General features: G+C 43.7%; 1 protein-coding gene across 1 annotated transcript in view; it reads right to left on the reverse strand.

The window, feature by feature from the left end:
- Positions 1-480: 480 nt before the first annotated feature.
- The window catches only part of TULP4 (TUB like protein 4), a 131,159-nt gene continuing 115,154 nt past the window's right edge, over positions 481-16,485 (reverse strand). Inside the window, exons 13-14 of the mRNA XM_049800399.1 lie at positions 9,942-12,535; positions 481-8,159 (exon numbers count right to left, since the gene is read on the reverse strand). Coding sequence (XP_049656356.1) covers positions 8,043-8,159; positions 9,942-12,535 — 2,711 coding nt within the window. The 3' untranslated portion in view covers positions 481-8,042. The remainder of the gene's footprint in view (positions 8,160-9,941; positions 12,536-16,485) is intronic.

Raw genomic sequence — 16,485 nt, forward strand, 5'->3', positions numbered from 1 at the left:
TGGGGGGCACCTGGTGTCCAGCCAGGGTCAACCCACCACAACTGGCCATCACAGCATTTTATTCTGTTGTTAAAGATGACAGGACAGAGGAATCCCTTGTGATAAGTTTCCAGTATATCCATGACAAAATGAGAAGTACCACAAACCCCCGAAGTAATTTCCTTGAAAAGGAAAGCAAGCAGAGGAGAACTAGCACAAGAATCAGCTGATATCCAGGCAGACAGAAACATTATTACCACAAAATCTTTTCCATCCATCCTCCCATATGAATGACACAAAGTAGGATGGCCTGGTACACGCATCAGGTTCAGTGGAACTTGGCAGATACAGTTATTGAAAAGAGAAAGCACAATGGCATCTGGCTATTTATTATTCAGGTCATTCCAGTGCAGATTTGTCATCTGCTTTAAAAGTATTTCAGGTGCTTGACAAGATGCAGAATGCAACAAAAACAAGTCAGGAATTTTCTAGTCTGCAAAATTTTATTAAGCAACAGCTGGACAACTCTTACAACTCCAAATCATCAAGGAAAAATAGGGCAATCAGTCCATCTCTCAATCATGTAGACAGTAAAGAATTTGGACAAACCACATTTTTTATAGGGAAACCAACAATGCTTTCTAGGCACCTCCTGCAAAATCTATTACACAAGATACATAAAAGGAGAGGCAGATCAGGGTAGTTTTTAAGTACAATGGAAACCAGCTATACCATGGTATACTGAGGAGAAGAAAAAAAAGAAAACTTGAGAGTCAAAAAAATATATTTAAAAAATAGTATAGGTATGTAAAAGTACACACACTGTGTACCAAATTTTCAAAAGCGTTAAGAAAAACATGCTGGGCTTGCTAGCTTCAGAATGCATGCACCTGCATGACTATATGCTCATTAAATTAAAAAAAAAAAAAGAAAAAAAAGAAAAAAGAAAAAAGGAAAAAAAAACCCCAAATCATGTTCAAAGTTATAGTACCAAAATAATGCATTTATAAACAAATGCAACTCCCCTTCTTTTTCAGGAAACACTACAGTGCCTTTTCAATCAAATGCATCCCCATGCTATTCCACAACACCATATATTTTATCTACAATAAACAACGAGATCTTGAACAAACATACCCTTCCCCAAATGCACAACACAGAAAAAGAAGCAGTGAATGCAGAAATAGTGAAACAAAAGGCAATCAAAGGCAAAACATGTATCAAGCAAAAAAAAGAAACAAAGGGAAAATTAGAAAAGTTCCGAACAAATAGCTTGAAACAACATAGGTAGGAATTACATACCGAGCACTATTCCAATGAAATACCTGAAACTCAGGTGTCTGCACACTGTTAAAAAATGTTTCTCTTTTATCATTACTTTAATCTTAATCCATGTCTTAAACCATCTACTTGGCCAGTAAGACAAACATTCTGCAAATAGACAACATTTGTCAGGATTCAGAATTGCTGAGTCAGATCATATTTTTAAATTTATAATAATGTAAACTGGAGGGCAAGGATTAAGAATAAGCTGGCAGGCTTTAACACCATACCATCTAATTTTTTCACTGAACACTCCAGATAGGTAAGTATTCAGTATTTTCATTTATTTAAGTCTCACAAAATCATGTTGTTTTGATCCTGCAGACAGCTCTGGGTCAGCAAATCTGTGCACTTGCATAGTACTCCAAAACAATCAATTTGCCTTGAAGCACAAATTCCTAATTATAGATCCATTTGCAATATCAGAAGTTGAAGGGTGAAGTTTTTAATTTTCTTGGCAAGAATTGCTTCACTGAATCCTATTTCATTCTTTTATTTGGTTAACTGCTTTTGTCTTAAAAATCTAATTTTCTAGATGCAGCAACAGAATCAAACTACCCAAAGAAATTATCTCCTGATATATCTTCAGAGATACCAGGCAACACACAAAGCTGAGTCTTTTAATCTTAAAACTACTCTGCAGGATTTTTTTTAGAAGAAAATTAAATAAATACAAAGATAAAATAATACACATAGCCCATTGTTCACAAGTAGTAATTAATCTTATTCCTTCGAGAACGGTGCATGTAAATTCCAATCCTGCAAAGAGAACCTGTGGCACCTACCTGCAACTATTCCTGGGGGTAGCAGGACTCTAAATTGGTATTTGCTGATGGAGGATTGTGCTTGCCTTGAAGGTGAAGGGACTTGAAAATGAAAAAATTCATCTACCAGAAGTTTTCCATTTTTGTCAGCGGTATGGTAATACTTGCTTTCTTATACTGGGAAAACCATTATGCCAATCTCTAGATAACATAAACAGCTTGCTCACCTGTGATGGAATCCTAGAAATGGGAATCAAAGGCAAAAATCCGAATGACTACTCTGTGGCCAGGATTTTACTTCTAGCATTCTTCAAGGGAGTTATACAGAACTGTTGATATACTTGTTGGCTAATGCTTTATAATTTTCTTAAGTGGATATATGGGTCATATATGTAATTCTTTATAATCACACAGTAAAGGGAAAGTACATTTTGGGTTGGATTCTACTCTCTTACGTATCTTGGTGTAACCATGTGGTGAGGCTAGAAGTTGGCCCTCTGTCAGAATGTCACGTGAGTGACTTATCTGCTGCTAATCTCCCAGTCAGATATACTGGTTTGGAGTGGTTTGGGCTCTGCAGAAATGTGTGATTTCCAAACTGTTGCTCTGGGAAACACATTCTTTAAAGCTAGTGAAAACTTACTTTGTCTTCTCTCTCCTTTCTCTCAATCAAATCAGTTTTTGCACATGCCGCTCTCTTCGTATGAGGATTTAAACTGTTTCTGACAGGTAACAGGGCACCAAGATAACATAGGATCACACACATCAGGCTGCAAAAAGCAAATGCACAGAAATTGTCTGAAGCAACAATCAGGCAAGCTCCGAAATCTGTTTGGAATTTCTGAGAGGACACTAAAAAGACACAACAAAGAAAGCCTGGACCTATGGAAAGTCTAAGCTTAAGGTTTAGCAAAGTCAGAAATCTTTGTCTGATACCTGTAGACCTTCATGCATCTTCATAAAAACAATGGAACAAAACTGGAGAGAGAAATGAGAAACTGTTTTACTTGTGGGTTGCATCACAGAAAGTTTATCTAACTGAGATGAACCTGTGTGCAGATTCACCGATATTCAGGCAGCCTGTGGCACATGTTACTGCTACCTCTGGAACTGAGTGCAAAATTATTAACGTGAAAATTCCTTTTTCCCCTCTTTCACCCCCCTCCTTCTCATAGTTTCTTAGGGTGTTGCAGAAACATGATATTGCAGCAACATGATATTCTTACTGTTTCCAGCTAAAATTTGCCTCTCCATACATGGTGCACTTCACATCAGACTTTTAAGTATCAATTTTTAGACTCTGTTAGGAGCTATATTTCGAGGACATCAGCCATACTTTTTCAAAGGAATCAGGTTTTCTGTTGCAGACATTTGCAGCTCCAGTGGAGCAGGTTCTGACTTCAGATGGCCACCATGGCCACTGGCTGACATCAGGGCTTTCTCTGCCCAAAGCTGCTGCAGCCAAACCCCATGGCAGCTTCACGCTGCTCTTGGAGCAGACCTAGGAGGAGGAGTGGAGGAACGCCTGTTCCACCAGGTCTCCGATGGAGCCTCCTGAAGAGGCAAAGCTGCTGCAGGCAGTGTCAGGGCTCAGCTCCATCAGCTCTGTGCAATGCTAGCGCAGATATCAGAAGCACTATGGCTGTGTTGGAATCAGCTGAGCCCAGCTGAAGGAGTGTTATTAGTCTGAGCAGAGGAAAATGCATCTACTGCTATGCTACTTCTTGTGCCTCAGCTACCTTATTCGAAGCCAGTTTGCTTGTATCTCTGCATAGCACTGAATTATGCCATTGCCAAACCCTACTAAACGATGCAATGAACTTCTTACAAACTGAGCCTATATCGTTATATCCTCTTTTATCACATAACCTACCTTATTTTACATCTCAAGAAAAAGCACTGTACTAAGAAGAGGGAAAGCAAATCAGGCCTTGTATTTTTAAAACCACTATACAGTTAGAAACAAAGGAGGAAAACAGTAGAGAAGGACAGATTTCTGCAGGTCCCAAAGAAGTCATCTACACTCTGTAGTCTACACGGTCCTGCACAGCAAACTCACTGTGTTCAGCTGCCAAAAAAATATTTTTGCCTGCCTGCATTATGAAATTTTGCATACTATCCAGCAAAAACAGGTCTTCCTATATGCATTTTTAACTTCTTGCAGCAAAACTTACTGCTAGCAACAATTACTTACAAAGATGGTCTTTAAATATAAATAAGAAAGTGTGTATAACTCACTGATACATACTAATAAAATAATCCCTAAATCACTTATTACATTAGGGAAGATAAATAATTTGTCTTTTGGACATCAACAGGAAATCTGCATTAAATTATCTTTAAAAAACCACTCTAAACTCCCTAAAAAAACCCACAACCCAACATAAAAACCCAACAAAAACCTCATAAACCCCCTAGACTGTCACAATTATTGCACAACTAAAAAAAACTTTGGAAAAAACATACTTAACTACTTGAAATTACTGTATGTGTAAAAGAATGAGATATTTCTGAACACTTTGCTACATTCTTCCTAGAAGAACTTAGCTATCTACAGAAAACCTGGGTTTTACTAACAGAATATAAAATGTAACATCTGTCTTTTGGTTGAATGCAATAGCGATCTTCAGGATTTAAGTGATTATTGGGGGTGGGAGGGAGCTTTTAAATTAGTTTTCTATATTGTATCTCAATGAAAAATAAACCAACTGTCACTTTCACTTGTTCTTTGTATAATTTAGGATCCAGTCACACACTCAGACATTTACATAATTCCCATTCCTTTCACTAAAATTCTATATATTTGAGAGTATTTTCTCTCTCTAATACTGGGTATTCTCTACACGATTAAAATCCTCAGTTAAAGGGACTCTGTTACATTATTTTCAAAAAGATAGAAGATTACCTTATCCTATAGGATTTTCTGACAAGTAAATGGGAAGGATGGTGGAAATTACATTTATTTTCCCAATTTTTTATAATTATTCCTCGTGCTTTGCTGGGGCAGAAACCAGGCCTCTTTCTATGCCAAAGCTCTTTGTAAGTGCCATCAGAAGAACACAATCCCGACCTAGGCCAATGAAACCAAATTACTAACTCTGGTACTTGTTGTATCAGGTTTCATTTCTTGGTTTTCCATTAGCATAAAACTGTTGATAATTGGAAAAATTTGGCAATGAACCAAGTGAAGAGGAATACTATTCCTTGGAAGGTTAAAGAAACTGCATGCAGAAGTCCTTCTATTTAGATTAGATTTTGTTCAGAAAAAACATTAACGTTGTTTCCATGTACTAACAATTTTGGCTTTAAACTACAACTGATGTTTCTTCCAGCTGAAGATTTCTAAAATGTGACTGAGTGGCTCTTCCCTCAGCAAGCAAGCCATGCTATGTTTCTTCTCTTATGGTGTTCAGTGTGTGCCTGTTATACTCTAATTAGGGTATGACTGCTTAGCACAGATGTTAAGGCAGGTGAGGACTCCTACCAGCCAATTCCTCCTTGCGCATTGGAATCAGTGAACTGAGAATTCAACCTACTGTTTGTACAGTGTGTAACTCAATATAGACAAAGGGCTTAATAGTGCTTCCTCCACAAAAATCCAAGGGAAACACTTCCACTGATTTAAAGGGACCAGAACCAAATCCATTTCGGTTCCTCTGTTCCACACTCATTATACATACAGGCATTCAAACTGCTGAATAAATCATGCATGTGAGGAAGAATACAAATGGGCCCAAGACAACTGATGGAAACAAAATGAATTCAATAAAGCAAACAACAATCTGCTAGATGCCAAGGGGAATGTTGTGCCTGACCACTCCCACACACAAGCAGAAGCTGCTGAGCTTTGGGATAATACAGGCATGGTACCGTCTACTTCCCCCCTCCTTCCGTGCTACCTCTGCTTCCTCCCTCCAAGGAAAACATCTTGCAGGTGGTTTTTCCTGGACTTACCCTGCGGCACATTACCTGTGGATGCTCTGCCTTGTCATCTCCCTTGGCAACTCTCTGAAACTCCTCTCTGACTGGCATTACTCCCTCTGTGCTGTACAGCTCTAGAAGCCTCAGCAGAACAGAAGTTACAAGCTCAGTGCATGTTGGTAACTTCTACTACAGCAGGGTCTTATCTTATGCAATATGTTCCTCTAGAATGAATCAAATGCAACACACATCTGCCCCTACCATTAGGATTTAAAAAAAGCAAAGAGAGAAAATCGCGCCTATTCATCTTAAGTTATACCAAGTTTTTCAAGTAAGAAGTGTGGATGAAAGACAAAGACAAAGCAGCCATCAACACCTCAACCAACGTATCTTTCTCAGTGTGCCTTTCACTTCAAAAGAGCAATTTCTGAAGGATATCCGCAGTTATGTTTTGTAATCCAATGTCCAAATCATTACATGAATAGTTTCAGGTTTTGTGTATTACTGGGGAAACTACTTCCATACAAAAACATATTCCATAGCAAAATGCAGGTAAGGAGGAAAGAGACAAAGCAAATAAATATGTGCACAACACATGGACAACACAGAAACTCTTCTGTGCAAGCTACCCTTCTGAAATGCTCAACAGGTCTGCATGTCCACCAGAAGGAACTGCAGAGTCATGCTATGGTTATTAAGCCTTCCTCTGTAACATTCCATGTGAACTTTGGCTTCGTGATCTTAGCTGGAGCATTATATTCTTAAAGCACAGTCACAAAGACTACCCGAGTAGCTAGGTGATAAAAGGGATGATTCTGTCCAATTTTTCCTTCCTCTTTCAACTCATTTGTTCTCCAGCCAGCCATGATGTTGTTTTCTGTAATGAAATTGCTTTTCTGATGAAATTGCTTCTTGTAATGACTTGCTACACTTCTGTCTCCTTCCTAATTCAAGCACTGATACACTGTTGTAGAACTTGATTTATACTGATTGCTAAGAAGACTGAATACACCAGGCCTTCTCATTCACTTGAAAGACTGTTTATAAAGTGTAAACACATTTAAATGAGGAGCACGTACAGGCATGGCCTTAGAGGTACATCTGGTCACACTGTACCTCTGCCAACTACAGGCCAAATTGGAGAATACTGCTGATCAATATGAACAAAGAAGCAACGCTCATGATTATTTCCTCCCCTATTTTCTGTCACCTGCTGAAAGATGTTTATCCCCAATAACAAAAGAAGCAATGCTCGTACTTATTTCCTCCTCTATCTTCTGTCACCTACTGAAAGATGTTTATCCCCAATAACAGCACACAAAACAAGCAGACATCAACTTCTTCAATACACTGGGTTTTTAAACCAGCCATTGGTAACAATTGTTTCTCTTCTGAATAATACATCATTATTTATAAATTAAACATTGACCTACATAAGCCTCCTTGGAACTTGTAGTGCTCAGTTATTATCAGAGATCAGAGAAGAAACACGTGTCTTCAAGTATTATAGCTTCTTTTTTTTCTTTTTTTGCTGCTATCACTGATGTAGTAGTAGTAGAGGAGTAGTAGTAGGAGTAGTAGTACAAACTGGACCAGAAAAAAAGTTATGTTCCCTGTTTTAAAAAGAACAGCATGATATAAGGCAGTCTATCAAAAAGAGCAGTCTTTTTTAATCCCCCTATGAGCTTACATCAGCTACTGTAGCAAACACGGCAGAACCACCACAACAAGCCAAAAGCCACACTTCTCCACGTAACACTGAATGGCTCTCAACCCTTCGCTCTTTCTGAGACCCAGCACAATGCTTAAAAAGAAAAAAAAACACCTGAAAACAAACAAACGAATAAACAAACAAAACAGAAAACAGCCCCCCACCCTCCATCCCATGACTGATTAGAGTTAATGCCCTTCTGTTGGGCACCAAGAGACTTTTCCAGTTTTACTGCCTTCTTCACTCCCAGGCACCTCTGCACACCTAAAGCAGGCTGCCCTGACATTTTCTGGTTTGGACTTCATGAGAAGGTTAACATTTTCCTCTCTCCAGTCTCTGCTTGTTCATTTGAGGCGTTGAGTCACATTAGCCAGAGCAACAGCAAAGGCTTGCACTGCAGAAAATGGATACTGAAAGTCCAAAATGTAAGCATTGCCATCAATCCTTCCAAACTGCATCACCTGGGAAGCAGGGGAAGAGGAGGAAGGAAGCAAAGAGAGAACAAGGTCAAAAAAAGTGAACCACAGAAAAGGAACTGGAGAAGAATAAAAGCAAAATGTTTTTGCTCCTTTGTACAAACACCTTACCTCCTGAGCTAATATGAATGGGGCTATTCACAGAATGGGGTATGATGCCAAAGAAGAGCAAGAGCACTGTGCTATTGGTCTGTACAGAGTATCTGACTGCAATATTTGACTCTATAGACTAAATGGAGCTTTAAAACATGCTAGACTGTATACAGCATTGGTGTAAGTAGATTGTCACCAAGTACTTGAGCAGATGTTGGTTACACCAGCATCATGCTTCCTGCAGGAAAATACTATTCTCTCCCTTGGAGACATCCTATCATCAGCCCACCAGGAAAACAGATTTTGTTTCCAAAGAAAAGAGCTTTCAGGGAAGGGGAATAACCAATCTCCTGACTCCAGCACTTCATAGCCGTTAAGCTGTATGTTCTTGGCAGTTATGTTTTCCTTTACATAAACTTCACTAGCACATAATTACACCGAGAATGAATTAGCAAAGGGGCAGTGGGAGCTGTTTGAAATGTAAAGCAAGGCTAGTCAGGTTGGTTGTTCTTCTTCCGCAGGGAATATCTGAAGTTTGGCCTATTATTACTGCTTTTTTCATTCACTTCACCAGAAGCCCAGATTGTATTTGCTCTACAGTGAAGATCCTTGAGCTAGAATGGAGGCTGCCTGTGCAAGCCATGTCAGGCTTTGTTTCCCCAAGAACAAAACCTCTGGCCGGGTCATTTTGCAGACCCGCCCCCCCACAGGCATGTATCCACAGCCATTTAACTGAAGAAGAAAAGGGTATAAATGGCTCTGATCACTGCCTTTTTAATGAGCTGCTGTTACAGACAAACAAAACCAAGAGACTACCACTGGTCATGCATTTTGGATATTTAAGACATCAAATGCCCAAGTTGAATCAGAGGGAGTTGAGAGCCTTGATGCCTTTAATAAATCAAAAGTGACTTACAGAGATGGGACAGCTGGACAAGGAAATAAATATGTGTCTCCTGAGTCTCAGTCCAGTGTCCTGCTGATTAGTACCACTTAATAGCCTGTGTTTGGTGTAGTAACTAACATCCCACTCGGGCCAAGGTGAGAGAGCCTAAAATTGAATGTTTTGATGTTTTGAACTATCTATAGATTTGTCTACCCACAGGCGGTTCAGAAGCGGCCCAGGAGCACTTTTTTTCTGGGGAGGGTCAGTGCCTTCCTTCTCTAGCATTAAGAACCAGCCCCAGAGGCCTGGTAACCCACAAGGGGAAATTTCACCATGGAGGGAACCTAACTGCCTGTCCATTGTCTCTGCCTTAGCTATCTGCTGACTGGCTAACCTTTGTGACTGTCGCAAGAAGGGAGCAGTGTTCACTCAGCTAGCTGCTATCCACAACCACCGACGGCAAATGCAGCTACCGTTGGGGAGATCTGTTGTGTTTATTACAAAACCCACCTACCTTCAGCAGTGAGCCAGTGAGACTAAAGGAGGCCCTTATTCCCATGTCCGACTGCAGTAAGACCAAGCGTATTTTGTACGTTTACTTTACAACTGAACTTCACCCTCCATTCTGAATTTAGACCTTTGATTGCTGGTTTTTATCAATCACGTGGCAAAGGCTTTTTTCACAGAGCAGCTAACATGAGTGCGAGGCAGTCGGCCATGTGAGAGGCAGAGCTTATTTCTGGCATGGCTTTCCCACACCCTGGCCCGCGTGTGCCACCCCCTCCTACCTGTCGTCCTTCCAGCTCAATCTGGAAGTTTTTTGCCGACTCCTGGGTCACCCGCCCTCCGAAGTCCAGCTGGTAGACTTGCGTTGCCTCGTTCCACAGTGGCTGCTTGTTGGCCATCACGTACACAAAGCCCTGGCTCCCCAGCCTCCCATCCTCCTTCTCACTGGCCTTCCGGCACTTGAATTCGTCCAGCTCACTGGCTGTCCTCAAACTCCTTTTGGTTTTCCAGCCCTTTTTGCTGCCCTGGCTCTGGTTCATCAGTTCATCCCCGCTGATAAAAAGCTCTGGCTCGCTCTCCGAACTGTCCTGAAACTCATTGGTCTTGTTTAGCTTCTTGGACTTCAGCTGGTCTTTCTGGCTCTTGACCTTCTTCTTCTCCCTCCCCAGTCGAGGGCTGGATATTAGCGAATTGAAGTCGGTCAGCGTCCTTGCCTCCTTTTTGACCTTGCCCTCGGTGATAGCCTGCACGTTTCCTTCCTCAGCTCGACTATCCAGGCGCTTCCGGCTCTTCTTGCCAAATTTGTCCGTCCTTTGAGGGATGGGGCTTTCCGTCAAGGAGAGCACCTCCTGGAAGGTGTCTGCCGTCTCCACCATTACTTCTGTGCCCACGTGGCCCTGCAGCTCTGCTGGCGGGGGAGACATCACTGGCTTCTCCACCACGAGGAGCGGCTTGGGGGGCAAGGTGCCCTGGGGGTTCTGTACGGGTGGACAGGCGCTGTAGGAGCTCCATGGGTGCAAGGCGATCGGTGGCAGCTGTAAACTAGAGCAGGCGCTACTTCCTGGATACATGGGTGGCAAAGGGCAATAGGAGAGGTTGGATGGATAACCTGGCTGAAGCACAACTGTGGGCTCCTGCTGTGCAAACTGCGTTGGGGCCAGAGCTTCTTTGGGGGAGCAGGGGGGCTGCATTCCCTGAAGGGGAGGGGCACTGTAGCTTCCTGGGTAAGGTACTCCGACCCCGTAACTTGTCTGGAAAGTGGCAGTGGGACTGGTTGGTGACTTGGGGGAAACAAACGGCACTCGAGACATATCCAGATGTTGAGCTTGACCGATGATGAGAGGAGTAGGTTTTAGAGGGTTGGGCACTGAGCTTTGAGATGTCCTTTCCTGAGGAACCCATATCTCTTCACTCACCATAGGGTCCCACTGGTACGGCGGTGGCCGTTTTACACCAAGGGCAGCCTCCGTCAAGGACACGGGTACGTGACGTATTGTTTTCTCCACTGGGCAGTGCTGAGAAAGGGCCTCATCCTCCGTGAAGGCAGAGTTGATGTAATCTGCTCGGTCACGGGAATTGTCAGGTGGGCTCAGCAAGCTGTAAGAGGACTGGGAGGCCAGAGGCGAAGTACTGACAGAGTGAGCGATGACAGAGCTGTGCTGGGAGGTGCCCCCTGTGCTCATATCAGGCCTCATGCCACCAATACTGGAAGTGCTGCTACTAGCATTGGCACTAGTGATGTTGCCCACACCACCAGCACTCGCGTTGCTGCCGCTGCCGCCGCCACCACCGCCACCGCTGCTGCATTGGCTGCAGGTGTACAAGGCGGTGGGTACTCTCTGCTGGTACTGCGCCGTCACAACATTGCTCTTGGCTTTTGGGGGAAGTTGCAAGGTGGCTCTCTGACCCTCCACCAGCTGAGCCATTTTCAGGGCTGCCTCTCGGCTGTTCCTCCGCAGAGTCGCATGAATGATACTGCTGTCCAGCCTCTGCGCGATGCTTCTGCCCTGGGACAGCTGGCTGGCGATGTCAGGGTAGGGCGGCGGGTCCCCGGTTGGGATGGAGTACCGGGGGACCGTGAGCCGGTTTAGGGTGGCACTGGCGCACGGCTGCTGCATCTTCTTCTCGGCGGCGGTGATGCGCAAGGTGGCGGAGCTGCCGGGCCCCGGCAAGGTGTAGGTGCTCTGGGCGCAGAGCATCCTGGTGCGAGGCCGGCACACCTCCTCCACGTTCCCGCTGCTGTCGAACGTCGTTATCCGCTCGTACCCCAGGGGCGTCTGGTAGTGCCCCGCAGGGTAGAGGGAGAACTCCCCCTTTTTCAGGCAGAGGTCAAGGGGCGGCTGCGGGGGGCCGGGCGGGGGCGGCAGAGCGGCGGGTGGCGCGGCGGGGATGGTGCCGGGGTAGGGCGGCGGGGGGTTCATCTTGTTCAGCTGCAGCTCCTGGGCGGCCCCGAAGACGACGGCCTCCCCTTCCAGAAGCTGCGGTGCCGGCCGCGGGGCCTTGGCCTTGGCCGGGGGCTCGTGCTCGCGGTCGCCGTGGTCCCGCAGGTCGGCCAGGGCGATGGTGGGGGGCACGGGGGGCGGCGGGGCCAGGGCGGGGGGCACGGGGGCGGCGCGGCCCAGCTCCCCCCCGGCCAGCGCCCCCGCCCCAGGAAAGCGGCCTGGCGGGCCCGGGAAAGGCCCCGCCCCCTCACCCCCTGCTTCCGCCGGCGGATTGGCCAGCACATCCAGCTGCACGTTCTGATTGGCCAGCAGCGACTGGACCAGGCCGATGCTCTGCGTGGGTGACATGGCCTGGGCCGAGCTGTGGATGGGGGCGATGGGGATGTTGACGGTGCACGGCGGGCTGCTGGCGGGGGCACCGGGGGCGCCGGGCACTGCAACGAACAACACAGCGCGTCACCCGCCGTCCCGGCCTCCTCTGCCCCAGGGCCCTTCGCACGCGACGGCGGCGGCAGCGAGGCCTGTGCTGTGGGGCCACCCCAGCCCCGGGCCCAGAGGGGTGAGGGGCCGCGAGCCTTCGCTGACTGCAGCGGTTAGGCAAGCGGTTGGGTAACAGGCACCGAAATAGGGAATTTTCCTGAAGCAGTGTTGCACGTATTTTGGGGTTTTCTTCAGCACCTAGGGAAGACCTGCAGGTTGCTAAAAAACATTTAATGGGAAAACTTCATGGCAATGTTGACATAAAACTCGGAAACTGGGGGGAAATTGTTTTTTAAAGCTAGTTGGAAGAAAAAACCACTGCCTGTGTTTTGCGATTTGTCATTCCACTTTCCCCTCGACTTTTAAAATACCTGCTATCTTTACGCGCTTGCTTAAGTGCTCTGCTGCATTTGGATGGACTGCTATCAGATCTTAAAATCAACGGATGAGACCTTAGCTTGAACAAGTAAGCTAGCCTGTCTCCACTGATTCCCATTGTAACAGCTGGTAGTCAACTTGAAAGTAACTTCTTGGGAGTGATGCTTCAGAGGTAAAGTTCAGAGCTCACTTTCAGTCTACAGTATGATTGCCATGGACTTTCACAGAGCAAGGAGTTTGCCTGATGGGTCTGAATTACCATTCGCTTATCAGCCAATTTTAACCACTGCTACTCAAATCAATAAAAGTTTTGCTGAATCAGAACTCAATAGTTTTCAGGGAGGTTTTTTTATAATAAATACATCAACAAACAACAGAAAGGAAAACCCACTCACAGACCTGTGGCTGCTGCCACCGCTTCTTTGCCCCTAGATCTAGGGCCACTAACGTGGCTTCCTGGCTTCCTCTAGAGCTGCTGCCACCTGATGGTGAGGCACAAAAAAGTCCCCGCTGGACCAGGCTGACTCCCTCTAGAGCCAGTCAGGCTTGAGAGGTGCCAGGCTTATCACCGTGCCATGCTAGACCCAGCTTCAGGAGGAAGATGAAACGATGCTCCTCAAGCCTGCCCTGATCTGACAGCAGTTGTGAGTTTTGACTAGGATGTTTGTTGTCATCAAGAAAAGAAAGAAGAAGTGGAGGAAAATAAAAAGAAAGTCAAAGATGTGCACTGAAGGCACTGTGTAGTATCTAGTACAATGTCCCCAGAGTCAATGACCTTAGGAAAGCTGGAGACTACAGACAACAGTTGGGAAAAAGGAAGTAGTATTATCTCTTGAGTATTGTGGGTGACAAAGTAATCAGTAACGCAAGAAGAAGGAAGATGAAATATGAAGAGAGGAATATGATGGAATGAAATACAGACAAAACTTATAAAAGTTCTTGAAAGAAGATTTGTATGGAAAATATGTGAGGAAATAGATGGGAAGCCAAAAAGATTCAAGAAGTGGGTACTGTAGTCAAGGCAACTTCAGCATCAATGTTTGGACAGACTGCAATCAGAAATGTGAGAAGAAGCAAATGTATATAGGAAGTTTCCCACATGTGGTGGTGGTGAACAAGTGACAGTAAGGCAAGAAGCAATTCTGGTTATTTTAAGCAGAAGCATGGAGCTTACTCAATTGCTTGCAAATCCTTTTGCAAAAAGCAGTGAGAGTGATTCCAACAGGAACTACCACTGAAAAAGCTGGAGCGCGGCAGGGAAACGAGGACACTGGAACCAAGTACATACAGGTGCAGAAGTCAAGATAAGAAGGAAAAAAATATAATACTGAGGGGGAACAGTAAATACTATATTAAAACCCCCAAGAATCTTGCAGATTCTTTATTAGTTTTCCTGTATAAAACTCACAGAAAATAACAAGAGAGTTACATCAGCAGCTTTATAGGAGGAAAAGAGACTAGTGTAATATCCAGGATCCTGGAGTCATATCCAGAATCATTTAAGCGTGCCAGATTCTGTGGAGACCTCTGATTTGCAAGACCAGATCAGGCAAGAGATCCATTAGTCAGGACTCCTCCAGCCACTGCCCAGTTCCTAATTAATTTCTAATTAAAATTCTAGTCATCTACCTATGCCCTATAATTACATTTTTGATATCATTAGGCTTTTATCAGCACCAGTCATGAATATGGTAGGTATACAGACAGGTCTGTGGCTATGCTGGCAAATTTTTATGGTAGTTCTATTCGTTCGTTTAGAAGACTGACAGCTAAACTTAACTGACCCTAAGGCAGTGTGGTTCTGTGGCTGGCTGGCTGGCAGGCTGTGCTTTCATGCTGAACCCTGCAGGTTCGCAATTTATCTGCCAAAGCTTGAGGTTTAATTGTTAGCTTGGCTTGAGAAACTCAGAATGTTGCTGTCATTGGTATTGAGTGCCTTATCAAAGAAAATCTCATTCTTCTCAGTGTTGCTTAATATCCCAAAGTGCTTAAATCCAATGTTTTTTTCAGTTCTCCAATGGTTTTTAATTGATCTGTTTGCATAATTTGCAAGTTAAATCAATTCACTGTCCATTTACCTTGCCAAATCTTTACTGACTACATTAAAAAACACCTGTCCCAGGAGTACCTCACTATTAACACTGCACAGCCCAAGAGCAGCTTTCTACTATTTTTTTTTAATCTATCACGTAATCATTATTTACACTGCAATATTTTTTCCCATTAGTACATGGCACTTTTTTCCTTTAAATGCAGGCTTTAAAAAAGGATATCCCCCAAAATTTTTTTTAAGATTTAAGTAGCCTCCATTTGCTAAGGCAGAAATGAATTTTCAGAAGAAACTAGAAAGAAAAAAGTGGACAAGAAGAGGAAGGCTGTTATGGAGGACAGGGTAGTATGATTCTTTTACTAGCCTTCTCAAAGAGTTGTAACAAAACTCTCTAACAATTTTCCCTACATTTATGTAGTGTTCACCAACCTGCAACTCAGCTCTTTTAAAGGAGACTGATATTGCGAATCTAATTCTAAAAGGAATTGATATTGCAGATCTAATCCAATTTTCAAGAAAGAATGAAAGGACTTTATATTAACTTTTTTTTTCTATTTAATTTTTGTATTACTTTCTGTCAGCTTGGACCACGTTTCATAATAGAAAATGTTGAGTGCTTCCTATGCATAATATATATACGATCATCAATGTCTCTATTATTTTCTTTGGATCCTACAGATGAATATCATGTAGACGTAAATTAGGCAAGCCAAGCCCCAAATTGTGAAAGAATGGGCTTCATTTTAAGCACACAAGTATTTCCTTAGAAGTCCAGAGGACTACTCTGATGCTTGGGTCAGACACAAGCTTTGGTGCTTTCAGCAGTCAAAACCTTGGTCTGAAATAATGGGAGTATTTCCATTTATTTCAACAGACTCTAGCACAAGCCTTTAATTCCTTTGCAGTGCTCACACTCCTTCCTTCTTAACGAGTATTGGCATGACGGCCACTCCTGTAGTTCCAGAAACCTTTGACCTGGCCAACAGGAATCCCTTACTGATGTGAAAATTTTGAAAATGTATTAATTTATCTTCTTATCTATTATTTGTTAATTTTATTGGCAAGATGATTTTTTTTTTTTTTGATTGGAGGCGGTCCTGAGTACTTCCAGTCCTTTCACCTGCCTTTTACATTCATATCACCTGCATCCAAGCCTTCCCTGCACTGCTTGAATGTTCTACCTTACATCTCAATGAAATGAGAAATTCTTCCTGATCTCCCTTGTTTATAGACTACTTTACTATTTTAGCCTCTCTGTAACACTTGGTATTGATAAAAAATCCAATGGGCATTTATCACTTCTCAGGGTGGCTGAGCTTTATGGGAACCTGCCCTCCAACCCAAGCTCCTATCAGCAGGCTGTGCTTTGTTGCCATCAGGTCACAAGAATGACCCTTTTGGGCTTCCAACACATTACAAATCTGTCCTACAAAGATGCAGAATGCAAGGCATCAGTCTACAGAGACTTCTTAGTGA

Source organism: Accipiter gentilis, chromosome 5, assembly GCF_929443795.1.
Source record: "Accipiter gentilis chromosome 5, bAccGen1.1, whole genome shotgun sequence".
NCBI classification, from domain to species: Eukaryota; Metazoa; Chordata; class Aves; order Accipitriformes; family Accipitridae; genus Astur; species Astur gentilis.